General features: G+C 43.6%; 2 protein-coding genes across 2 annotated transcripts in view; both read left to right on the top strand.

Annotated features, from left to right (window-relative positions):
• Positions 1-3,448: 3,448 nt before the first annotated feature.
• On the top strand, positions 3,449-10,126 carry LOC310679908 (gastricsin-like). Its single transcript, XM_083445853.1, has 9 exons — positions 3,449-3,599; positions 4,068-4,218; positions 5,040-5,157; positions 5,737-5,855; positions 6,517-6,716; positions 7,474-7,596; positions 9,047-9,194; positions 9,422-9,520; positions 9,721-10,126. The coding sequence occupies exons 1-9, from the start codon at positions 3,544-3,546 to the stop codon at positions 9,871-9,873; spliced, it is 1,167 nt and encodes a 388-aa protein (XP_083301979.1). The 5' UTR covers positions 3,449-3,543; the 3' UTR covers positions 9,874-10,126.
• Positions 10,127-15,779: 5,653 nt separating this feature from the next.
• The window catches only part of TFEB (transcription factor EB), a 75,779-nt gene continuing 64,858 nt past the window's right edge, over positions 15,780-26,700 (top strand). Inside the window, exon 1 of the mRNA XM_083447209.1 lies at positions 15,780-16,065. The gene's annotated coding sequence lies outside the window, so the exon portion shown is untranslated. The remainder of the gene's footprint in view (positions 16,066-26,700) is intronic.

The following is a 26,700-nucleotide window of genomic DNA, read 5'->3' on the forward strand; positions in this document are numbered from 1 at the left end:
TATTTTTTTTCAACCAATCCTCATCCTAGGCTAAGGAGGATTTAAAAAACTTTATAGACCTAAACCATTATCCTAATTTGCTATGTTTGCACAGATTATGACAGTCTTTTAAAAAAATACAGAAGAACCAACAAATATTTTTATTCCCTGGTTTTCTGAACATTCAAATAACAAACAAATATAGCAGAAAGGCTATAGCAATCTTCAACAGAAATTCCATTAACTTGATTGTTATACTTGCAATTCAAAGTCTTGTGCAGAAAAAGGACTTACAAAGGTAACAAGTTACTAGGCCAATAGGTTGATATGAATGTGGTGAACTCAGGCTACAGAGGAATGACCTCGTAAACAACGTCTATAAACAAATGGGAAAAAATTATATGAAAAGGAATTGCAGAAGGAGATTGAAGATGATACAGCAGAGCTGGCACATCCATGAGGTGGGATGAAGTGCCCACCTCAGGTGATGGAAGTGCAAGAGGTGGCACTTTGCCCACCCCAACACTTCTGCCATTGTCAAGAGGGAAGCATTTTGGTGTGTGGCATTGCTGTTCGTTCTCCCTGCCCGCAAGGGAGAAGCTGACTGGGAATGCTTGGAGAAGCGCTCCAGCTCCTGCCAAGTTTGTTGAGAGCCAAGGTGCAGCAGCGGTAGAAGTGGTGAGGTGGAAACAATTTCTGTTCCACCTCCGGTGGCGAAACAGAATGGGCCTTTCCTGCACAGCTCACTTTGTGTAAATGTAAATGATCCTTTACATGCTGGAGGAGACTCTTGAGAATCCCATGGACTGCAAGAAGATCAAACCTATCCATTCTGAAGGAAATCAGCCCTGAGTGCTCACTGGAAGGACAGATCCTGAAGCTGAGACCCCAATACTTTGGCCACCTCATGAGAAGAGAAGACTCCCTGGAAAAGACCCTGATGTTGGGAAAGATGGAGGGCACAAGGAGAAGGGGACGATAGAGAACGAGATGGTGGGACAGTATTCTCGAAGCTACAAACATGAATCTGACCAAACTGCGGGAGGCAGTGGAAGACAGGAGTGCCTGGCGTGCTCTGGTCCAGGGGGTCACGAAGAGTCAGACACGACTAAACGACTAAACAACAACAAATGATGCTTTCTTTCTTTCTTTTTAAATGGCTTTATCAATTAAGTACAGTTATATGGCTAAAAAATGGGCTTTCCTGGAGGAGATGCCTAGAACAAGTGGCACATGTTTATCATTGGAGGACATGGACTAAGATACTAAGATGCAGAAGTCTGGGAAATTGAGGCAAATTAATATTAACTGCATGGGTGACTTGCCCAAAGCACAAAGTGATTGCCATTATACACAAGGGTTCGAACCTTGGCTTCCCACATTTAAAACTAGCACAGTCCACTGGCTCCACAGTTAGGGAGGGAGTGAAATAAACAAGCATACTGAATACCCATTCAGTATCTTTGTTTTTTTCACTCCCTCCCCAACTGTGGAGCCAGTGGATGACCTTGAAGGAAACTGAACAGAAAATACACAAGTGAAACATTGCCTCATTCCTGTGCCCAAAGACGTGTAGTCTCAATGCTTTGGACTGACTACTTGGTAAAAACTCCACTGAATTGGAGGGTTTTTCTCTTCATTTGCCCTTAAGAGTCCACTTTACATCTTTGAAAAGCCACAACAAGCCCTTTCAGCTGTTTATTCAGCTGATGACCGATAGCTTTCATTGCTCACTCTGATGGATAAATTTTATGTCACTTTACCCTGTGTTGGCTTTGGGATTGATAAGGATAGTTTTCCATGCTGATACGATAGAGCGGTATAAATGGTGCCTGTTAATCTAATGTCCATGAAGGTCTTTAGCAGTGATTCCTGCACTGTATGGTTCCATCAGTGGGAAGAAAGGACAACAGAATTAAAAGAACATGGAAAGAGCCGTGCTGGGTCAAACCAAAGGCCCATCTAGTACAGCCAGTGAGCAGCCTGTAAGCAGGGCCTGTGTGCACAGGGCTGTCCCTACTTGCAATGGCCAGCAACTGATAGACAGCAGCATAACTGAGTATATGGGGGGGCACATTTAATTTCACTGCTCACAGATGGTGTAGTGACAATAAAGGTTTATTATTATTTATTATTATTATTATAACGCCTCTGACATTAAAGGTAGAGCACAGTCATTTGATAGCCTTATATTTTATGAATTTGCCTAATTCTCTTTTAAAGCCATCCTAGTTGGTGGAATCACTAATTCTTATGGGAGCACTTTGTGAAGTACTTTCTTTGGTCCGTCCTGAATCTTCCAACATTAAGCTTCATTGGGGGGCCTAGGGTTCTAGTATTAGGAAAATGGAAGAAACAAACATCACTCTGTCTACTTCCTCTACACCACAACCACACAAAATCTTATACACCTCTATCATGTCCCCTCTTGCTCATCTATCTATCTATCTATATATATATATAGAGAGAGAGAGAGAGAGAGAGATATCTACATATATCTGTAATATTTTTTCACATAGATGAGTTGTCCCACTTTACATTGAATCTCATTTGTTGTGCATTGAGTCATTTTTAGAATATCCTTCTGAAGCTCCCCATAGCTTGCTTAGAATGTCAGCATTGTGAATACTTGGATTTATCCACAAGCTTGGCTACCCCACAATTCACCCTTGACTCCAGATCATTTATGAAGACATTAAATAGCATCAGCCTCAGTGTAAGTCCTTGGTGGACCCTACTTCTTACTTCCTTCATTTGTGGAGAAGGTTTATTTATTTATTTGAATGCAACATTTCCTGGCCTTTAATCAGTTACCAGTCCAGAAGAGGAACTGAATCGTGAATATTTTTTTTTCTAGAATCCTTGATCTCAAAAGTCAGGCTGGATAAATCCCTACATTGATTAATCATTCAAATGTTTATTATTTTAATTGTTACTAGGAAACAGGAATATCATGAAAAATCTGTGGCAGACATAACCCATTTGGTGAACTATTAAATATTGCAGTGGATCTGTCTGTCTATCTGTCTATCATCTATCTATCTATCTATCATCTATCTATCATCTATCTATCTATCATCTATCTATCATCTATCTATCTAATCTATCATCGTTATATGCAAGTATACATATATACCCTCACATGCACAAACATTGAATCCCTTGATTTTAGAAGAAACAATGGGATTGAGATAAAGTGAAATGGGGTGAAGAACAGTGATTGTTCCTTTCTCATTCTTGATAACCCCAATTTTTCTCTTGCTGTATCAGCACATGTATTGTTTCTTATCTAATCTTAATTGCTTTATATACACAATTATTACTTTTAATGGAAAGTCAATGAAAGGATAAAAAACATTTCTTAGCATACCTGATTGTGTTGATAGTGGTTGGGTACTAGGCTACAAGGAATGGCAATGCAAGCCAATAAGGTGTTTTCATTTTTTTGGTTGGGGAGGGGGGCTCATCCGTGGTATAAAAGCAAGGGCTGAAAAGTGAGACTTCAGACCACCTTCTGAGGTCTACTAAGCTCATCAGGTGTTGTCGTGGGAGAAACCAAGCATCATGAAGTGGGTGCTCCTGGTTCTGGCTTGCTTCCAGCTGTCAGATGGACTAGTCAAGTGAGTGTTCTTACTCAGTTTAATACTATATATTAAACAGAACAGCACAGAGACCAATAAGATGCAAAAATTGTTCACTTGCTAATCAGGTAGCATTAGAATTTTTGAACTTTCATGGTGTAAGTCAGGAGTAAGGTAAAATTATATAGCACAGAGAATTAGCTAAGTGTACAGGGATGAGTGAAGATGTGAGAATATTTTCCTCCACATGGTAAGGACCATGTATAAATGGTGTTTCATGCAATAATACTCACATATTCAGTAAACCTAATTTCTTCAGTTTGTTGAATGTGCATCCTACCATCAATTGCCGTAGAAAAACAACAAGTGGCCAAGGGGCAGTCTCAGTGCAGCAACAGGAACAAATATGGTGATGGTTCTTTGTCATCCAAGTTGTGTGGGGTCCTTGAATGGCAAGTGTCACTCTATTAATTATATATCTATGCTCTGCTTTTTAATTCCATATAGTGTCCTTCTGAAGAAGGGCAAGTCTATCCGAGAGGTGATGAAGGAGAAGGGTGTGCTGGAAGATTACCTGAAGAACCACAAACTTGACCCGGCCAAAAAGTACATCTTCAATGAGTACAATGTTGCTTATGAACCAATGGCGTACATGGATGTGAGTCTCCCGTCCTTTCTGAGTTAACTTGTCTTTGTATCTTTGATGTTCTCTTTAACAAGCCTATATTTTTCATCACTACAGCAGAATGCTATTAGGCTGAGAAGCCACATGGAATGTAGCATTCTGTTTAAGGATGCATGAGTATTTCTAGGCTCAACCCTCATAACAGTTCAAGCCTTTTTGTGAGTGCTGGGCCTGAGTGCTCACAAAAGACTTATAAGCACTCAAAATGTGCACCATTGCCTCCCCCTACCCCAGTGTGTGTAACTTACCTTGGACCAGGGGAAGAAGGCAGCAGCAGAAGAGTTGACAGTGGGCCCTGTGGAGACACAGCAGCATGAGATTCCACAATGATATAAGGCTGGAGAACTACCTAAGCATAGAAAAGATGCTATTTGCCCAATTTCTGCTGGGAAGAATCCCCACTGCATGATGGAGAAACCACTGGTTGCTGCCGTTGCTGATTATCTTCTTCCATCTATGGTCAAAAGCTCAGTCCTTTAGGGAAGGGGGAAAAGGCTGAGGTGGTGGTGAAGCTATCTGAGGCTCCATTCACCCTGCATGTAGTAGGCTATGAGCTGTGTCCTTCTTGCCTCAGTCCTATCTGAGGGCTTTCAAACCCCCCTATTTGAGTGATCACAACATCCCAATGTGTAATGCCAATGTGTGTGTGTCTTTTGAGAAATCCTAAGCCTTGGGAAATTGATCAGGTTGGGAGCTTTTAAAATTCACAGAATCACTCATTCCATGCAAATCACAGAGCTCAGTTCATGCCAGAATTCTTATGGAATTCACATTGTGAAATATTTTATCCCCAGGCTTCTTACTATGGAGAAATCAGCATTGGAACACCACCTCAGAATTTCCTGGTGCTGTTTGACACTGGCTCTTCAAACTTGTGGGTGCCTTCTGTCTACTGCAACAGCCAGGCGTGCAGTAAGTCAGCAATCCCCAACTGTTCAAAAGCTAGCTTTATTCATAAAAGGTAAAGGTAAAGGTACCCCTGACCATTAGGTCCAGTCACGGATGGCTCTAGAGTTGTGGTGCTTATCTCACTCTATAGGCCGAGGAGCTGGCGTTTGTCTGCAGACAGCTTCCAGGTCATGTGGCCAGCATGACTAAGCTGCTTCTGGCAAACCAGAGCAGCGCACAGAAACACCGTTTACCTTCCCACCGGAGTGGTACCTATTTATCTACTTGCACTTTGATGTGCTTTCGAACTGCTAGGTTGGCAGGAGCAAGGACCGAACAACCGCCAACCTTCTGATCGGCAAGCCGGTTTAGACCACAGCGCCATCTGCATCCAGCTTTATTCATAGCTACAGCTAAGCCAGCTGTGGTGTGATGGAATACAGACAGAGCTTCAACAGAGCCTCGCTGCCAAGAAACTGAATTTCTGTTATCCATGATGCCAAGCAAAAGCTTTTCTAACGGTACTACTTCTGCTGATGCTGTGTAACATTTAGGGTATATCCTAAGGAAGCTTTCAGCCTTTTATTATATTTCTCCCCACAGCCGGTCATTCAAGATTCAATCCCAGCCAGTCCTCCACCTACTCCACCAATGGACAGACCTTCTCCCTGCAGTATGGTAGCGGTAACCTTGATGGATTTTTTGGCTTTGACACCATGAGAGTAAGTGTCACTTGGTCTTTTGGGGGGAGGGTGAACTAGTCTAATGCTGCCAATGAATCACCGTCGAGTGAATCTGCTAATGCAGGGGTGGAGAACCATCCCTCTTAGCCATCATTGTCATTGTCACGGTCCGGTCTACGGGTGATTGAAGTCCCGGCTGAGGACGTCGGGACCGGGGGCAAGATGGTGGGGTGGGAGCAGGAACGAAGTCAAGGGTCCGAGGATCAGGAAGCAAGAAGCCAAACGCAGCAAGGCAGGGAACGTGTTGCTGTGGCAAAGAGCCGAAGGGAAATGCTGACCTTATATCCCTTCCCGGCTCTTGCCACCAGGTGCAGCAAGTTACCAAGTGGCCTCACCTGTGCGGCCATGCCTTGCCTCTCCAGAACAAACTTAGGAAGGCCCCAGTCCTGCAAAGCCCTACTGGTCACAGGGCCTGGCTCCTGCATGCACTCCTGACAATCATAAGCTAAGGGATGATTCAGGGATGATGGGAATTGTGGTCCAACAATATTTGAAGGGCACCATGTTGGCTACCTCTGTTCTAGAAGCTCAAAAGCAGGCCACTAAGATGGTGGACACCTTCTTTTGACAATTTATAATTCTTTTCATTCCTATCCTATCTATTAATTTTACGGTGACACTTTCTCTTTGTCTCCTTTAGCTCCAGAACATTGTTGTCACTAAGCAAGAATTCGGCCTGAGTGAAAATGAACCTGGCTCCAACTTCGTTTATGCCCAGTTTGATGGCATCCTGGGGATGGCGTATCCTTCTCTTGCAGTTGGGGGTGCTACAACGGCCTTAGAGGGGATGTTGCAGCAAAACTTGCTTTCACAGCCAATCTTCAGCTTCTATCTGAGCTCGTAAGAAAAAGAAGCCATTTTCCCTTTAGCTTTAATGTCCCACACTCCTTTGCTTTTCATACATCATAGCATAAATATAAATGGGTTGGATCTAGAATAAATTAATCATGCTTTACTGCCACAGAAATAGATGAGATTTCAGTTAGTCATGAAGGGATGGAATTTTCTGAAAATCTCAGTATTAAGCTTCTCCGCACATAATTTTTCAAACTTCCTTCTCACTCCATGATTTTGATGAGAAGAAAGTTATGTCCCTGTGTGCTTCTGCTATAAATGCAAACACTTCTCAAATGTTATATGCATGTTTATATACATTATTGTATGTGTTACTATACATGTTAATATTATGCATAGATTATATTCACTCCAGGTTTCCTAAAGTAACCAGCAAAAAAATCATACGTACAACAATGTACATTGCTGTAGAAAAATACATATATATTAATACTTATAAAATTATAGCGCAGAAACAACATATTGCATGGGACTTGACTCTCACACATATACATATTTTGGGGTATAATTTTGCATGAAATGTTATATACAGTCAGCCATTAAAAACCCCCAACAATACACAAGAAATTCATATGTACAGTACTGTACTCTCACTGCGTCTTTATCTCAGATCATTAATTTTCCTTGAAGGGAATTTTGCATTTATACAACCCAAATAAGGGCCACCCCTTTACACAATGTTCTTTGCTTTAAACATTCCAGAACAAATTCTGAATGCCTAATCCTTTCTTTTTGTTTGTAGCCAACCAAGCTCTCAGTATGGCGGTGAGGTTGTCTTTGGAGGTGTAGACACTCGACTGTACTCTGGAGAGATCTATTGGGCTCCAGTCACCCAAGAACTTTATTGGCAGATTGGAATTCAAGAGTGAGTTGAAATTGTGAAAAAAATAATTCAAGAGCATTGGAGAATTCCCATAAATATCTGTATAGTGCTGTGCTTTTGAACTCATGGCGACACCTTCTTGGATTTGAGCCAGACTCTTCTAGAAGGAATGCAGATATACATTATTTCTCAAAGCACCATAGATATTTCACCAAAGTAAATGATTGCACTGTCACTTTATGTTCAATAATATTCAAACTGCAGTGGATTAAAATTGAAGTCAGATGTGGCTTTGCTCATGAGTCTACAGCTATGTATTATTATGTCATCTGTGTATTCAGCATTTCCTCTCTGGGATCTGCATGAACTGGCTACACATAGCTACAATCTAAAGTACACTGATGTCCCTAGGGAAGATTATTTCTTGAATATGTAAAATTGGACTGCAAGCCTAGATGTTTTGCATGCCACAAGCTTATTGTTTAAACTTAGGCTAGGAACTTCTTTATCTCATGGAGATGTTGATGGGAGGATTAATAGGGCCAAGGAGGTGAACAGCATATAGCACTGAGTGGGAATTTATATTTATAACTTCTATCCTCCCCTTCTACGTCAAGAGGGCAGCTAGGAAGGATTTAAAAACATCTTACCATATTATAAAAACCTAAGTGTTATCATCACGCTGCAATTCCCGCAGCTGCAGGTGGTGCTGTGAACTGCAGAATCATGAGAGGCAGTGGATGGGCAGCCCAGGCAAGCCACGGAGTGACAGCCCAAACAGGCCAGGGCAGCCCCTCAGCTGTTCCAGCTCCTCTGCCCACCAGCATCCAGATCCCTAGACCAGCTGGCACTGTTACTGCCCACCATCCTGCTTCATGGTTGGCCTTGGAATCTGCTGCTGCCATGGCTGATCCTCATGAAGAGTGGCAGAATGAGCAGCACAGGAAGGAAAAAGGTGGCTGGTTGGCACCACGAAGTGGAAAGGGAAGCAGTGGATGGCTTTGGCAAGGGTGGTTGGTGGAGGTTGGGTGAATGTAGGTGAGGTTGATAAGTGAAGTGAGCAGGGGTACAGCCCCTAGTAAAACATTGTTATGCAACTTCCATCATATTAGATTTCAGGACAATCCACACCATGTTATGGTATAGTTATGCATTGACTGAGTACTAATCTATAGGAAAGCTATGATACACAAATGACAAACTAGGAAGACTGCAGGTAAGACTGGCTTGTTAAGAGTCAGCATGAGGTTTGTATCAGTATCAGCAAGGAATCAATTCACTCTTTTTGGTGCATAGAGAAGCACATGGCACCTCCTGGTCCTCCCACATCAGAACAGAAGGCAGTGAAAGGGAGGCATGAGCTTCACAGTAATAAATCTTTTTAAAGAAATTTAGTGGCCAGCAAGGACTTCATACATTTTTTTGCAGAGGATATAGGCAAGACTGCACATGAGAAGTTTGGTGGGATTTTCAATGTGTTCCCTGTTCTTAGGTTTTCTATTGGGGGAAGAGCTACTGGATGGTGCAGCCAAGGTTGCCAAGCTATTGTGGACACTGGGACATCCCTCCTCACCGTTCCTCAGCAGTACATAGCGAGTTTTGCGCAGGCTGTGGGTGCTCAGCAAAATCAGTACGGAGAGGTAGGTGAAATTACATATTTTGAAGAGCTGGGAGGGTAACACAGGATGCAGGGTGATGTGGGATATAGCTGGCATATGTGCAGTTTGTGTGGATGGCCTCGAAGTCACTAAGAATCCTGCCATTATAGAAGTAATTGATGCCTACGGAATGACTACATCTCAGTTCCATGCAGTCCTAGCTGTCCTCCTATAGGAGATTAACCAGTCATTGCATTCTTCCTTCACAGTATGCGGTTGCTTGCAGCAATGTTCAGAATTTGCCCACCATCTCCTTCAACATCAATGGGGTTTCCTTCCCTCTGCCCCCCAGTGCCTACATCCTCAATGTAAGTTTTAGAGATCTGGACATCATTAACTCATTTGTTTTCTTTTAGCATAAGAACCAATAGAAAGAATTAGAACTTAAGGTTTGGGACAGGAGAAGAAAGATAGGGCTTTCTCTTGAGTGCCATCTGTCTTTATAATAACTGGGCTAGCATCTTTATGGATCCTACTCACTTTCCCCTTTCTATTTATTGCTTTACAGAACAATGGCTACTGCACAGTTGGGATTGAGCCCACCTATCTGCCTTCCCAAAATGGTCAGCCTCTCTGGATCCTGGGAGATGTCTTCCTCAGGAAGTACTATTCCGTCTATGACATGGGCAACAACAGGATTGGCTTTGCAGCTGCTGCCTAAGCTTCTTTGCTATTACACCTGAGTTGTATCTATTACAATGCCTTTCTTTTAAGATTCTGACTGAGATAAAAGGGGTAGTTTAAATGCTTGCCCTTATCTCCGTTACAATTTCTTTCTTTCCCTTTAAGCTTGTCTTGGACCATTCTCCTTGAACTATCTGCACTCTGGGGCCCTGGGTTTTTTCTTTCTTGAATCACTGGCTGCTGTTATAATGATGTTTGTGGCAGATTGGATAATAAATGGTCAAACCTGAGATATTTGTGCTCAAGTCTGCTCAGCTACTGTTCTGCTATTTACAGAGGACATTAAAGAAGAGTGCTCTTATCTGTATACCTGGAATAAATCTTAGGCTAAATAACGGTAGCTCCTTTAAATGACGCGGGCAGCCTCAGCTCACTGTTAATGTTTTGGAAAGGAGCAATGCCAAATGTTGCTCTTGTTATGGCAGCATTGCTCTTGGATCCACAGATAAATGACACAGGGGATTGCTCAAGGCCATCCAGTCCACCCCACCAAAGACAGAGCCATCCATCCACACCACCTCCATAGGTAAATAGATGCTCTTGAGAGACAAGACCACAGTGCTTCCCAAAAAGAAGTCAGGTACACAGCAGGAGATTCTTACCGACCAGTATGCATTCAGATTACCCATACACAGGACCCAAGCATGAACGTACACACACACAAACACACCTGACCTGCTATATTGACTCATTTCCCTGAGCCAAGCTGCTCCTTATTCATGCACAAAACCTCTCTGGGGATTTGAAATAGTGTGCAATCCCTGTACACTCTACCCTGCCTTACTTCTGTGCAGTTCACACGTGTTTCTGAAGCAAGAGAACATAATGCAGTTTTCTAACCAAGAGTGGGAGGGGAAGTGGCAGAAGGCCAGGGATCCATTGGCAAAGCCCCCTGGCACTGCCTCATAAATAAACAGGCTCAGGTGTAATGCCACCATGCTAGTGAGACATTACAATTTATCAATTCACAATGATATTACTACCTAGGGCATTTTCCCACCAGAACAGCATTACTGAACCCTATGTTTCAGCAACATGAATCGTTGTAAGCTATTTAACAGATAGCTCACATGTGAGTTCCCTGCTTCAAGCAGTATCTATTTCCTCCCAGCGCTGGCCATGTTTTAATAACTGGTTTTTCTAAGTAGTAATTATGCTACCGACACATATTTCCTAATGAGCCCAACGGAGATTATTTCCTACTAAGCTTATGATTATAGCCTGATTCTTGCCATGTTTTACTCTGAAATAAATTCCATCCACAGGACTCCTTCCCAAGTAGGTAAAGAATTTCAGTTTCCCCTCTTCAGATAAAAAGTTCAGCACACACAGCAATTGCTGGATTGGGAACTGTAGGTGTAAATACACATGTGAGAATCAATACCCTGCAGCACATTGCTTTCAATGCACACACTTCCCCATTCCTACATTAGATGGGGATGCCCATTCATATGCACGTCTGAATTTGCACCCTTTAAAAAGTCATGAACAGCAACCCATTGCTTGTGTTCTCGGTCTCTAGCAAGTCATATGTGTGCAGAAATGTATTTAGCTTAGCAGATCCCTCTTGTTGGATTGGATTGGCAATTTGTAGACTCACTCAGCCCATACAGAAAGATACGTGACGGTGCACTACAATATTGCCACCTAGTGGGCCTTGATCTAGTTGACCAGAACATAAGGGCAGTGGCTCATCTAAGCCAGTGTATTGTTCTCACAGTGCCCAACCAGATACCCATGGGAAGATGCAAACAGGACCTGAGCATGACATGATTCTCCCTTTCAGGGATATTCAGAAGCAAAGCAGAGCCATCCTGCCTAGTAGTCATTGTTAGTCCCATCCTCCATGAATTTGTCTAATCCTCTTTTAAAGCCATCCATGTTGGTGGCCATCACTGCCTCATGTGGGAGGGAGTTCCATAGTTTAACAATACACTGCATGAAGAAGTATTTTATTCTGTCTGCCCTGAATCTTCCAACATTCAGCTTCATTTTATGTCCCTGAGTTCTAGTGTTACAAGAGAGTGAGCTAAACTTTTCTCTAACCACTTTCTTCATACCACATATAATTTTATAAACTTTTATCATGTCACATCTTGCGTGCCTTTTCCCTAACCTAAAAAGCCCCAAATGCTGTAGCTTTAAAGAGCGGGTTTTTGTGGGCAAAGCTCCAGGGCAAAAAAAGGAGAGCACTTAGCCACTGAGCTTTAAAGTGCGGACCTGTGTCTAGAAAGCACAGGGCCAAATGTTAAGTGTCAATAAGCTCTTATATAGAGGGGACACGGGTGGCGCTGTGGGTAAAACCTCAGCGCTTAGGACTTGCCGATCGCATGGTCGGCGGTTCAAATCCCCGCAGCGGGGTGCGCTCCCGTCGTTTGGTCCCAGCGCCTGCCAACCTAGCAGTTCGAAAGCACCCACGGGTGCAAGTAGATAAATAGGGACCGCTACTAGCGGGAAGGTAAATGGCGTTCCATGTGCTGCGGTGGCTCGCCAGATGCAGCTTGTCACGCTGGCCACATGACCCGGAAGTGTCTGCGGACAGTGCTGGCTCCCGGCCTATAGAGTGAAATGAGCGCACAACCCTAGAGTCTGGCAAGACTGGCCCGTACGGGCAGGGGTACCTTTACCTTTACCTTTAAGCTCTTATATCTCTCACCCTTTTTTTGGCAAATATTTTGAATATGGTGTAGTAGATACTACAACAACCAGTTGTTAATATTTCCTACCTGATTCTTTGGAAACCATAGGCTAACCTGATACACATTCATTTTTTAAAAATGTATCCCACAAAACCAGCTAATTTAGGTTCTTGCGATAGCTGTCTCAGCGGTGGTGGTGTGTGGATAGGCTACTGTGAGAATAGGATGCTAGACTTAATGGACCATTGGCCTGATCCAGCAGACATTTTGAAATATACTTGGAGCTGAGTGTGAATTTCATGCTCTTTATTCAGCTCGTAGTAGCAATGAATGAATCTTTCCCCAAAACGTCTAGCTATATATACATTATTTACACGAGCACTCCTCCTGCGAGTACTCAGGTCTCTCCTTCTCTCAGACCTGAGTCTCTGCAGCTCGACCGGTAGTGGAGCAGCTGTAAGTGATGGCCCAGCTGAAGGCAATGAGGTAATCCCCGCATCTGGAGCCAGGGCAGGCTCAGGTCCCTGACTCGGCCCAGCTGGTGTTTGTTGCAGGGGAACCTGTGCAGACTGGGACCCTTCAGGATCAGGCCCCAGACTTGGTTCAGATGATGCCTGAGGCAAAGGAGCCAATGCAGACTGTCTCTCCTCTGGTTCCAAGTCCAGGCCCGAGTCCCAGGCCATCACACTGCAGGACAATCAGGTTGCTGATTCACTTCCACCTGGAGCTGGATTGGGTGGCTCCTGCGGACCAATCAGACTGCTACATTCTGGATCCTATTGTTCTAGGATTCAGCTCAGTACATAGCACACTTCTTATGTTATTATGGGGAAGAGGGAAGCAACTGGCTAGTGTTACTACTAGGTGTTGAGCGGGAAGGCATCATTCACATTTTGAGAGCCAGACCACTTTCTTTTTGCATCATAACCATTGAATCTTAGAGGTCAAAATAGGCTCCAGGGTTGAACCCTGATTCAGATTAAGCACAGTTAACAACAACTGCTATTATTTAAGCAACTGATTCCCCGTTAAGCACACACCACCTCTTTTCTTCCAACTTTTGGTGTATGATTATTTCCTACTATTAGCTGGTTGGCAATTTAACTGTGAGGTCTCCCACAAATCTCTGGAATGTCTCCACCCCTCACTTGAGAGCCACGGATTTAAACAACACTGAGTCACACTTTAGGGTTTCAAAGCTTCTCCAGGTGTCTCAGTTACTGGCACAGGTAGGCATCCATGTACCTTTGATGCTTTTGAAGTTTATCACAGGCCTATAGAGGTTGCCACTCCTGTTCATTAGTCCTTTCCTTCATCCATACATGTGAATGATGTCCACAACTTTATTGCAACACATATGTAACTCATGATAGGAGAATTTGTTGAGATGGGCTGTTACAGAGGAGAGGATATGCTCCATAACACAGGAATTTACCACAGGGATGAGATATGCTTTCATACATCCACCTAATTGCTAGCATTGAATTGCTAGCTGATCTGAGATCCTTGCTTATAGGGACACAATGATAATTCTGTCTTTTTACTGAGATGCTGGACTATATACAGCTGTATACCATTGTTATGAGGGCTAAATCAATCTGTGAATGAATCTGAGTCGACTAAATCTCACATATAAATAAAAACGGTAGTTCTGAAGGTGTGTGTTTCCAGGGGGGAATACTTCCCTTATTTTTAGATGATGCGAATATATGCTCCATATAGTGAGATGGAGAAGACAGAATGCATCTTCTATGGTGTCTTTAACCTACAGTGTGTGTGTGTGTGTGTGTGTGTGTGTATCTATCTATCTATCTAGTTTTAAAATAACTTGCCATCCAATTAATACATGGCACTTTTAAAGCAGTTAAAATGCTTTAAATAGATTACTCTAACTGAAAGATTATATAATTAGTCCTAATGGTTATACATTGTCATTCACTGTGCATCATTGTAATTAGAAGCACCACTTCTTATAATCAACGGCTCAGTAACAATTTTGGAATGTTGATGCTGTGGTTACTCATTCATGATACTCGTCTTAAGGAAATTATCTTCCTGTCTTTTTTGGTTCCCACGAACAAGGCAAAATCACAACAATTTGCCCCTCTTAGTTGCTCCCAGTACCTCCTCTAGTGGTACAAATGCCATGCCAAGAGACTTGCGCTGCGCTGTGAGGCCCAGCTGGCCAGCTGATGATCCGGCATCATCAGGATGTTGGGTAATTTGACAGGTGAGTAGCTATGCCCAGTTGTCAAACTGGGGGCTATAAAAGAGTTAAGGATCTGGCCTGTAACCAAATCAAGTCCCCCACCCTTGAACTAAACAATTGCCATTCTGTGGCCATGATTTTAGATAGTGTACTTGTAAATGCTCATACGATTGGCACATTTGATCTCTTCCCAACTCTTAAAAGAACTTCTCGAGAGAAAATATTATAAAAATATATTATGTGAACAGTTTGCATTCTCACCTTTTCCTGTGCAATTTATATCAACTCATTCTGAACTCATGTATTTCAACCTCAAGGTTATAAGCAGATATTTCTTGGAGAAAGGAAAGTTTTCCATTACGCTATTGGTGTATAGTGATTAGTGGGTTGGACTAGGACCTGAAAAACCAGGGTTCAAATCCTCACTCAGCCATGAAGCTCACTGAGTCTCGGCGTAACCTACCTCACAGGGTTGTTGTGTGTTTCAAATGAGGACCATGTATGTCACATTGTGCTCCTAAGAGAAAGATGTGGGATATAAATGCAATAAATAAGCAAGTAGTAAATAAAAATCCTAGGGCACCTTTTCCCTTCTCTCTTCAATCAGATCTCATATTTAAGATTAGGGAGCATCTGTTCTGATCAGCAGAGTAGTCTGTGCTTTGGGGAGCTTTTGTGTTGACAATCATCTCCAAATTGCTTGGGAATGGCAACATATTACCTTTTAAAGCGTTAGTTTTTATAAAGTTAACTCATTTCAGTTACAGTGTTGCTTAAGCTGCCCTTTTCAAGTCGTGTAACATTCATTTAACAGCATCTCATTCACGACAGGGTGGATAACTGAGAGAAAACGAACGCGTAAAGAACACGCAAAACCGCCGCCGCCTGCCTACCGCCGACCCTGCGTGGGCGCTCCCAGGAATTGTTTTGAGAACCAGCGCGATTCCGCTTGGGAGAGGACCTCTTGGGAACTCCATTTCCCGGCAGGCTACGCAAAAGGGGGCGTGGCCAGCCATGGTTGAGTGCTGCCCTCTCTTGGGTACATCTAGGAAGTTGAAGAGCGAGAAGGTGACAGTAAATGAGGGGGAGGGAGAGCTGTCCGTAAGGGGTCCTGGGGGGGTGAAAGCACCCCTGGCAGCGCACAGGAGAGGATTGCAACAGCTGGAACTACCTGGTGCCAAGAGAAAAGCCAGAGGAGAGCGGCGGGACAAGCAGAGGGCACCCAAGTTGAGCCGAGTTGGCCAAGTGGCTGGGGAAGTGGCGTGTTTTTCTCCCCCTCCCCTCCAGCGGCTGAGCAGCCGACTCTGACCTTCACGGGAGGGTAAGTACGCCGAGAGCGGGCAGACTCGGGACGCGCGTGCCACTTCCAGGCAAAAAAGCTACAATCTCCAGAGGCGCCGTCTGGGGCGGGCGGGCGGGCGTGTGAACTGCCCGCCGAGGTGGCGGCAGCAACACCCGCTGTGTGCGCGTTGGGGGTGGGGGTGGGGGTGGGGGATAAAATAAAAAACAAACAGAAATCCCCCGGCGGAGGTGGTTGGTGGGAGCGAGGCGGGATAACCCTAAAGGACCCAGCGCTCCGTTTCACCGACGAGGCGCGCGAGGTCGCCTTAAAGCGGAGCAGGTGGAAGAAGAGTGGAGAAGGTGTCGAAGCGGGGGTCGCGACTTTGTGTTTAGCCGGAAGGAAAGTGCGGGGGAGCGGGGGGGGGTGAGAGACGCGTCGTAGGATCCAGAAGTTTGTGTGCGTAACTTGGGTCGCTGAGAACGGTAGGCAGGTGCGGGTGGACCGTGGAGGGCAAGCAGCTCTCTCCGCGGTCTCTCTCCACCCCCTAGTCCTTTGCAAGAGATCAAGCCGGGTATGGAGCCATCACAGTGTGCTTGGGTCCCGAATCGACTCTCGCCACCCCGACGGGAGGGGGGACGATGCCGATGACCCATTGCCGGGAACTGTCAATGTGTGGGGGGGGGGGAGGAGCGCGGGGGAGGGGAGAGCCGATGGCGGAACCGGAGAAGTCAAGCAGCAAAACAATTGGGGGGGAGGGAGGGAGGAGAGCCGCTCAACTCCACCCGCTCCAAGGCGGAGAGGGGCTGGCGAAGGGCTGCTCGCTTCTGCCCTCCTCTCTCTTGCCTTCTCAGCAGCGCCGCCAGGAGCTTAGAGGGGAGCCGCCGGGGGGCCTCTTACGTAACTGCCGCGGCCAAAAGCCGGGAAAGTGCCGGCTGCTCCGAGCGGGGCAGCGGCGGAGTTTGCAAAGTCCGGCGCGGGGGCGGAGTCGGGCTGCGCTGGTTGCTGCGCTCCGTCGGCGCGCGATCTCCGAGAGCCGGGCTTGCCTCGTTCTTGGCGCGAGACGGAAGTTCCCGATGACAAGCGCTGCAAGGCTTCTCATTAGTTTAATGAGCGCTCATTGTTGTTAATTTCCATGTCCCGGGAAGCTCCCACGTGCGCTGTCAGGAGACGGTGGCGCAAAGGGATACAGGGCGCGTCCTGCGAGCAGCCACCCAGTCCGCCCGCGGCGCTGTTTTGTAGCCAGGCTGTTTCCGTGTTGGGAAGAGGTGCCTTCACGTGTCTCACCTTGCAGGCCTTGGTCTGAGGCAAGAGGAGATCAAGACCTGTGGCTTCTTCCTCCAGAGTAGGGTTGCCAACTTTCCTTTACTGCCTCTGCTCCAGTGCTTCCAGCTGTGGCCCAACCCAGAGAAATAAAATCTCAGGAGCAGGGGTGCCAAATTGAATAAAATATTGGGGGGACGGACTCGGTTCACACCCACCACTTGAATGGCAATGCCCATCAACTTTGGGGGGTCCAGCCCCCTCAAATATTTTAGGGAGGCTGAAAGGACCTAGGCACCTAGGAGTTGGCTTCTATGCTCAGGATAGGCGTCACCTGCTTAATTTATAGTCATAGGGCTGCTCTTCACTGGCAGTGGAGAAGGCCCAGTTTAAAAAGTGGAAGAAAGCTTAGTTCAAAATTTAGTTCAGCCATCTAAACTACAGCAAATCTGATGAGCAGCAAAAGTGTGTGTTTAGTATATAGGTATTATATAGAATGGGATATGGTACTCTCGACACATTTCTTTGTGTCATGAAAACTTCAGAATTCTGAAAACTGCTTCTTTTCCTGAATAGTTTTGTAGTGACTTTCTGAACACTTTGAGGGCAACTGCTCTGAGACCTGGTGACTTTTTTTCTTAACGCACGTGGTAGAAAACTGAACAGATGGCCAATGTGTGGATATTCCCTCCCCCTCTGTGCTGTTAATTTCCTCTATCATATTTGTTTGACTTCATGCATGGCTGCCCTCCATCTCCAGCATGGGGGTTTGAGTGGGGCTGCGTTGACAGGTCTTTGCCTGCTTTTTCTTGGGCCCCTTGCTTTTCTTTCTGTTTACAGATGCTAGATATACAGGTGACTCTGTATCAGACAAGCAGATCTGGCAAATAATGAGAGCGGTCCGTCCTTCAGAGCTCTTATTCCTTGGATGTAAATTCAAGCTGAGTTTCTTCTCTTGAGTTAGAATCCACAGCCTGGACTAGTTTTTAAGTAAGTGGAAGGCTCTGCAGCCTCTGCCTCATCTTAAAAGTGAGATGGGGGATTTTACGTGACTGAATGTACATACCTGGGGTCTTTTATAGACAGGGCCTGGATTTGGCAACTCTTAACGGGGCACCTTTATCTTTTTAAGCATTGGCTAGAAGAGGAAAGGTGTTTGCTATCATCTTGCAGTAGGCGAAACTGCATTTGATTTCAAAATAAAAGATGACCCAACTGTCCTACCAAAATCGCCAGAAAAAGCCACAGAGTGAGATTGCCCCCAAAATGTCACATTCCTTGCATAAAGGCTTGAGGCAGATAGTGATGAAATGCTGCTGTTATGAACGGTCTCTCAGTCCACTTTCACACATGCTTTTTGAATTTTTGGCATCTTTAGTGAGAACAGAAAACCTACATTGGTAATAATAATAATAATAAAAATAAATTTTATTTATACCCCACCCTCCCTGGCCAGAGCCGGGCTCAGGGCGGCTAACATCAGTAAAATTACAATAAAAACATAATAATAAAAAAGCCTGTCTATGCCATTTAAAAGTGCCTCTCTTCCACTTTTTTAAAATTCTGGCATGAACAGCATTCTCACATGCACACAAAATCAGGCGAAAGAGGCTCAAAGATCCATTTCGTGACATGTGTGACTACGGGTAAAGGAGCCCTTGTCTCAGACTGCCAGTGCCACTTTAAAGATAGCTAGATCCTGAACCCATAATAAGCTCTCCAAACAGCTGTGCCAATGCATCTTACTGAGATGGTGCACCACTCGTTCTTGTCGGCAGGAGCTAGGAAAAAGCACACCATGTGCACTAGGTGATTAATTAGCCAGAAAACACGTGACTGAGGCAACCATTTATTCCCTGTCAGTATCAAAGGAGAAATTCCAAACTACTACAAGGGAAAAGGAGCAGTGACTGTAAATGTTGAGTCATTCAGTGATATGTAGTTGGCAGAGCATGATTTGATACCATAACATAAAAACATGCAGTTGCTTTTCAGCTCAAATGCATAGGAAACCTAGTAGCATATTTTCAACCCCAGTCGAAGGCAATTTCTCTCAAGAGAGAAATTAAAAGTTTTCAGCAGATGTCCAGGAAAAAGTTTACGGTGCCTACCCCTCTATTCTTCTCAGTATCCTTATCCTCTGCGCTGTTCTGCTACTTTCTATTACTTCGTTAAAAAAAGGAAATAATAACAAAAAGTATGTGCGCACATGCTCATACACAAACACACACATAAATATGTTGCCTCTACACATGTAGACACATATGCTAATAGGCTGGGGAACCTGTGGTCCTCTGGACGTTGTTGGATTCCAGCTCCCATCATCCCAAGCCAGTATGGCCCAATGGTCAGGGGTGATGGGAGTTTGAATCCAGCAACATCTATAGAACAAGAGGTTCCCCACCCCTCATTTCACATGGAGGGGCCAAAGGTTGGTATTAGCTCATGCACTTTCTTATCCCTTTGTGCCTGGCGATTCCCTCCCTTCTTTCTTGGTTTGAGGCAAACCATACTTTGCTGAACTGGCAAGCAATGGCTTGCCCTTGTTTTGCCACAAAGGATTATAAACTGGGATGGGATCCTGGTTTGCAGGCCAAGCACAAAGAAGTGATGGGGATGAAGAAACAATTGAGTTGAAGGGTCCAAGTCTGGCTCCCTCAAACAAAGCCAAATCACGGATAAGCATTATGTTTGAACCATATCTGAACTACAGTCATTTATTCAGTGTTCGTAAGTGCAGCTTGTGAGTATCTGAAAATATGCCTTTCTTTCTGGCTACAGTAAGTTAAAAGTGTGTGTCATGCCAGGGAGATTCTCACTACCACCTTCCCCATATTACTTTGTGGTTCTTGGGATTGCAGTGTGCCTGGACTGTTCTCCACCATGGCCTCAGATTGTGGATGAGGCCATCATTTTCCAGCAATGGTCATAGGGATGTATTTACATTATAGTAATCATTCCCTCTATTTCCAAAGTTCGGAGCTGAGTGTGGATACAGTCAGAAATTCAAAATGGCACCATCCACATAAAGTATCAGCAATTTGGGAGGAGCCTCAAGAATTGTAAAAGAACAAAAAAAAAATCACCAAGAGGGACCTTCCTTGCTCTCCTCAAGTTTTAAAACAGTCAAATGAGGACTGAACATGCTTGGATGGACATGGAATGCTGGCTGACTGGTGTGTGTGTGTGTGAGAGAGAGAGAAACCAGAAAACAGAGGAGAGCATATGGAATGGCATATCCTGGAAAGGGCCATGGTTTGCTGGAACACTAAAGAGGCTCATTCCATGCTGCAACATTTTGCTACTTTGGTTACTCTGTGGTATCAGGATATCCCTGCTTTGTGATCCATGAAACAGATGCTGTGGTTTCACTATATAACTTATTTAAGAGGTACTAAACAGAATTTTATATTCATTCCTTGTAAACACATAGATATAATTTCCATGGTATGTATTCGTGATGCTTTCCAAGTGACATTGGGTGGCTAAAGTCCAGGGATTCTTCTTATCAGCAGGAAGCTGCAGGAGGGTGTGAATCTAGTTTCTTTCCCCCCTTCCATGTGCCTTTGTTTTCATTCTATAGCAGCATTGCACATGGTGACGTGCTTGAAATTTGGACTTGGTTTTCCCTCCTTACCCAAGATTTATGCAACGGACAAAAAGGCTTGGTTAAACACACACACAGACAGAGACACACACACACACACACACACACACACACACACACCGGTTTTTCTCACCATTGTATTTTTTTTAAACTAGGGAAGAACCATATTGCAGGAAGTCTATCATCTGTCATGGTTATTACTGCTGCTGTTCTCTGGTGGCAGCCATCCTTTATTAAAATTTCAGGACTGCAGGATCCTATGCAGTTCAGGGCTCACTTCTGAAACGAGGGGTAGTTGTTAAGGTTTAGAATAACCAGGAAGTCTCTTCAGACATCTGGCCTGGTATGCTTGTGGCCTGGCTTATAAAGTGCTTTGGAATTCTGGGATATATTATGGATTTCACCTTGACAGAAGAAGTCTAGGTAGAGACAGCAAATGAATGACAGTTGCGCACACACAATAATAATCTAGAAAGGCCCTGGGAATGCTGTTATGTAAGGCTGCCGTACATCCAGAATTTCCTGGACAAACCTGGAATACTGCAGTCATAAGCAGTGTCCAGGAGGAAATTGACAAAAAAAAAAAAAAAATGTCCTGGAAAATCCGGATGCATGGCAACCCAGTGTTGTTTTTGCTGATTTCCCTGAAAAATAGCTCCAAAATGTCAATTTCTTTTTACAATTTTGCGTAAAAGCTTAACTTAATTGCCTTTAATGTGTGACACACAACAGAGAGATGCAAAACTGTTTTCATCCACTGGCTGGAGCAGTGCTAAGGTTGCAGCAAACGCTGTTGCAGTGATTCCAACATGGAACCCTTTGCAAGTATATGAGCAGTTCGGCATGAAGATCTCCTTCAGTTGTATGCATTGCATGGAACTTACATCACTAGTGCTGTGTGGGCTTTGGTGCAGCCTTCCCCAGCTTTTGTTCATTGCTTTAATGGCATTAGCTGAGTTTTCCAGAGTTGCTTAGCAGCTACCGCTGTATAGAGTATGTTTTTGGCAAGAAGCCTATGAACTGCTGACTTAGACATGAACATGGCATTTTGGAGTAAGTCATGCTAAGCCTCGCTTGCAAGGAGCTGCAGCAGAGGCACCAGAAACTCAAGAATTTGTCACAGGACAGGCTTTCCCTTAGAGACATTTAATTGTTCATGAACATGATTGCTGAGGTTCCACAGGAAATGTGCTATCAATGCCGTGTGTGATTATTGTAGTGGTCTTTGTTAATCGCTATCTGATACACCAGTCTTTACCTCAGATAAACTACCGAAGAGCTTGCTCACACAATCAGGCTTCAGTTTTGACACACAAGGCTTAAGATGGCTCACGCTTCAATTAGTTTTGTAATGTGTGACCTTCATTGCCTGAAAGACTAATTCACATTAGAAATAAATTGTACCCAGATTCTCCTCCATATGAATAAGGGTAAGCTGCTAACATAAATAGCAGGAGTGAGACTGAAAACCGATTGACCCCTCTCATGTGTAAAAAGGGTACGTACAGATGCATACAACATGATTCACATTCATCTCTTTTCAATCAAATATACAACCTTGCTAAAAGGTTCATTCTAGGGAGCAGCAGGTGCTTCCTACTTCCAGTAGAAGTTGGTTGTGTGAATTCTGATTGGTTAGCTTTTGTGACAGTCAAAGCAACTCTCCCAACACCCGCCCCCCCAAAAAAAAACCAATACACACACGATTGGCTTGAAAAAGCAAAACTGAATAAATATTTAACTGGATAAATATTTCAGATATAAAATAAAATAAAAGTCTGCCTGAAAAATAGCAGAGGGTTGAAAATGTGTGTTTATGTACATCATTATAATAGTGTAATTTGAAGGGACAGCTGAAGGGGAAATGATGGAAGAAGTGTGCATGCACACAGAAGCTTGTACCAAGAACAAACTTAGTTGGTCTTTAGGTGCTACTGGACATTTTTTTTAATTTTTTTGTATATTATTATTACTGTAAGATTGTGAAGTTCAAGTTGTGGCCTCTTCATACAGTTTAGTGCCTGCCAGGCAATGAGTTTCGTGAGCCACAAAAGCATAGCTGTTGCACAATATTTTGATGTCTTCTCCTCAAGAATGTGATTATCTTTCTGAGATACCCAGCGTTCGAAGCCACAATCTAGTGGGACTTGGGAAATACCATTCTTTTCTCAAATAGCAGAGCCCAGCGCTAGCCCTACCATTAAGCAAAGTGAGGCACTGCCTCAGGTAGCAGATGCTGAGGGACAGGGAAGGCTACCCATTCCATTCTGTAAGAACAGAATACTGACAGTATAACACCAAGGGGAGTACCTGGCATGTCAGTTAAATGATAGATAAGCCCTTGATTTAAACTGATCCTTTCCATAGATAAGTTATTAAAATTCAGGCTTATTTGATGAACACTGGGGGAAAAGAATACATCATTTGGCGGGAGTTGTTTTCAGTAAGTGTAATATTAGCTTTTTTTAATATTGGAACATCACCAAAATATTTGAACTAAAATTAGAATAAAGGAAATTAAGGGGATTGCCTGAAGTTCTGCCGCAGCTCAGTGACAGACCTTGGATGAAAACACAAGCTTCCTGTGTGTGCACCAGTGTGATGCCTTGTGGCTTGCTACACCCCACTATTTTCTTGGCCTCGCATACTGGCATTGCACGAGGCCAGCAATGGGTTTTTCTGGTTTTGTAAGAATCCCAAACACAGAAAGTGCAACAGAAGTGGTTGAGTGGTGCTTTTCTGAGGATGAGTCATATATTTGGTTATGATGGCTGCTTATATACAAGTTCCAAATGTACTTTGTTTTGCGCTGGGAAATTTGTGGGGAACTTTACAGCAGCAAAAGCTGCAGGATTCACAATGAGACAGCACTACAGGGTTTTAAGGGTAGGGTGAGGAAATCCAGCAGGAGAAGCTGAACTGCTGTAGAACTGCTGCCCTGGTAATTACTGCTATTATTACTAATAGTAATAATAATAATAATAATAATAATAATAATAATAATAATAAGTAATAATTAATACTAATAGTAATAATAATAAGTAATAATTATTACTAATAGTAGTAATAATAAGTAATAATTATTACTAATAGTAGTAATAATAATATTAATATTAATTAATAGTATAACTGGGAAGGGGGGAAGGGATGGCGAGTGTTTAAGCAGGCAGCTTGATTCTTTAAAGAGGAAAACTATCCATGGAGTTGCCGTAGCCACTCAGCTAATCCTTGGCTGTTGCAAGACATTAGCTCCTGTTATCCACATTATATCAAGCCACATGCCTGAGGTGCCGCTAGAATTCAAGGAAGGCGGTGGCAAAACTCAGGTAGCTAGCAAGTGAGCCATGCCACATGCTCTGGGGAGATCATATGCTTGTGTCTTTTATTACCATATTACTTTCTAAAATACACTTTAAATGTAATAAAAAATAGGAAATATACCAATTTCTAAGGATTTATATTAAAAATTGTTTACATTTCTATAAGTGGCTGAGTATAACTGCAGTGAAAAGGCTTTAAATAATTCTAGTTGATGTTTCACGTATGTAGAAGACAATAGATTCTCAAAGTGTTAATTTCTTTGTCTAACTTCCCTTGACTAGACCATTTCCGTCAATTTTTATCATTGTGGCAAAAGACCAAATTTTATTAAACCATTTTATGTTGGAGTTGTCAGAGGATGCCATTTGTCTGCTTTCATCATTTGGACAGCAGTTAGCATTACTCCTAATATTTTTTGTGTTCTTTCTGTTAGATCCTTCCTAGCTTCCAGGAAAAATGATAGACTGCTTAAGCAGAAAAATCTCTATGCAATGTACACAGTGATTATCAATAAAACAATGATGGAAAACATTTTATCTGTGTTTTAACAAACTGTGTAGTGCACCTTCCTCCAGTGTTTTGAAAGCCTTTAAAGATTTTCTTTCTGCTGTGTCCAGTTTTGTGATCTTGTTGCATTTCATCTTTGTCAGCTGTTCAGAATCAGGTTTACTCAGGTACCCTCATATGTTGTAGCTTTCCTGGGCCTCATTTCCCCCCATACTTAATGCTGAAATACCTACTTTTCCAAGGGACCATTCTGTAAACAAGACACCAGAGAATCATGGACGTGACATCAAAGGAGACTCAAAAGGGTGGGCAATTTATTCCCGACTCTGTTACCTGCTGACCCGGCATACAAGGGATTTCCCCTTTTGGTGCATCTGTTTCCCCTTCAGTTATTTGAGTTGCTCTGTATCTGAGCAAAGGACCCCAGAATTGTACTATGGCAACCGGCATGCATAATAAAAAGGTCATGCTCCATATAGGCTTATATGCCTTCTGCGGAAATGCTTCCATCCGATTAATATAAAATTTGCACAGCAACGTGGAAAAGAATGCAACAGATCCACAGCTAAGTGTATTAGTTTGTTCCATTCATAGAAGTTTCATGATCACATACAGTATACTAGGGTCCCCCCTCCTTTTGTTTTCTTCTAAAGGTGTGCACTTTATATTTTAGGCATACATATCCCCCCCCCCAAGTGTGAATGTGATAAAGAGGTGTTTGAAAACATTTATTATCAGAGGTGCACTCCTGAGGATAGGCTGTATTCCCTTATTGTGTATACTTGACTGCAGAATTAGTTTTGCTGCTATGTAATCAAGGCCACAGAGAGGAGACATGAAATCCAGGGCAAAACACAGGGTTGCATCCAACATGATGTGAGCAGAGTTGCACTTGTGCAACAGGACTTCCGTTTCCTCTCCTCCTTCAATGATTTTGACAGTGGTTTTTTTGGGGGGCGGGGGTGGAACTGGAGGGGACAGAATAGGAAGTTCTGTTGCACTCATGGAAGATATTGATGTTAACAGAACTGCAGTGTCCATTGCATAGTCTTGGGACCACACATAGTGTGCTTAAGCACATAGAATAGCAATAGAATAAATGTATGTGAGAAGAAGAGGCTATAGATGTTTGGTGGTCATCACTTTTTCTAGACCTCCATTTGTTGTGTTGTTACTTAAAGTCAGGTTGGTTTGTAATAAGATTGTGCTTACCCACAACTTGCTAATGAATGAGAGGAGCCAATCTGGAATGTGTTACCGAGACCTGGGTGGGTGTGCTGGTTGGGGTAGACCTAAACCGCTGTGCTCACCTGTGTGCTTGATGGAGTATCAACATAGGCTGGAGGGCTGGGGCGGGCTTTCTGTGGTCTGTAAAGATTCCATTGCCAGGAGACCTCTCCATTCTCTGAGGGCCTGAATCTGATATCCAGCCCAAGAGGTAGATTGTGCCCGCTGCTGGTGTACCGTCCATTCTGTTGCTCAGCAGCCTCCCTGACAGAATAAGCTTCCAGACAATCAGTTTTCGATAGGGCTTTCTCACAATCCTGAGCTTTAACAAAATATTTTTATTGAAAAGCCACATCTCTTCACACATTGCTCCATGGTGTCCATCTCTTGGCTATGTTTCACTGAATAACTCAGAAGGGATCACAATGACTTATTTGTATAAAATGGCTGAATCAATATGTTGGGGGTACAGCTTTGTGGGGTCACAGAACAGTTGCCCACTGCACCCTTGTGTGTAATGTATGTAATCAGTGCCGGATTTATGTATAAGCTAAACAAGCTATAGCTTAGGGCCCCACTCTTTTGGGGGCCCCAAAAAAATTTAAAGGAAAAAAAACCTGGATGTACATTTCCAAAATATAAGATAAAAAGCAAATAAAATAACACCTACATACAGCAACAGTGTTTTGTGTTGTGTATGGACCTACAGTGGTACCTCGGGTTACATACACTTCAGGTTACAGACTCCACTA

The sequence above is a fragment of the Podarcis tiliguerta genome (genome assembly GCF_965153285.1).
Source record: "Podarcis tiliguerta genome assembly, chromosome: 6".
Taxonomy (NCBI): domain Eukaryota; kingdom Metazoa; phylum Chordata; class Lepidosauria; order Squamata; family Lacertidae; genus Podarcis; species Podarcis tiliguerta.

What these genes read in the sequence shown, in the direction of transcription:
- LOC310679908 (XM_083445853.1), top strand. Translation starts at nt 3,544, where the DNA reads ATGAAGTGGGTGCTCCTGGTTCTGGCTTGCTTCCAGCTGTCAGATGGA. An exon ending in AACCAATGGCGTACATGGAT is followed by an intron (nt 4,219 to 5,039) that starts GTGAGTCTCCCG and finishes TTTTATCCCCAG; the next exon opens with GCTTCTTACTATGGAGAAAT. An exon ending in AGCAAAATCAGTACGGAGAG is followed by an intron (nt 9,195 to 9,421) that starts GTAGGTGAAATT and finishes CTTCCTTCACAG; the next exon opens with TATGCGGTTGCTTGCAGCAA.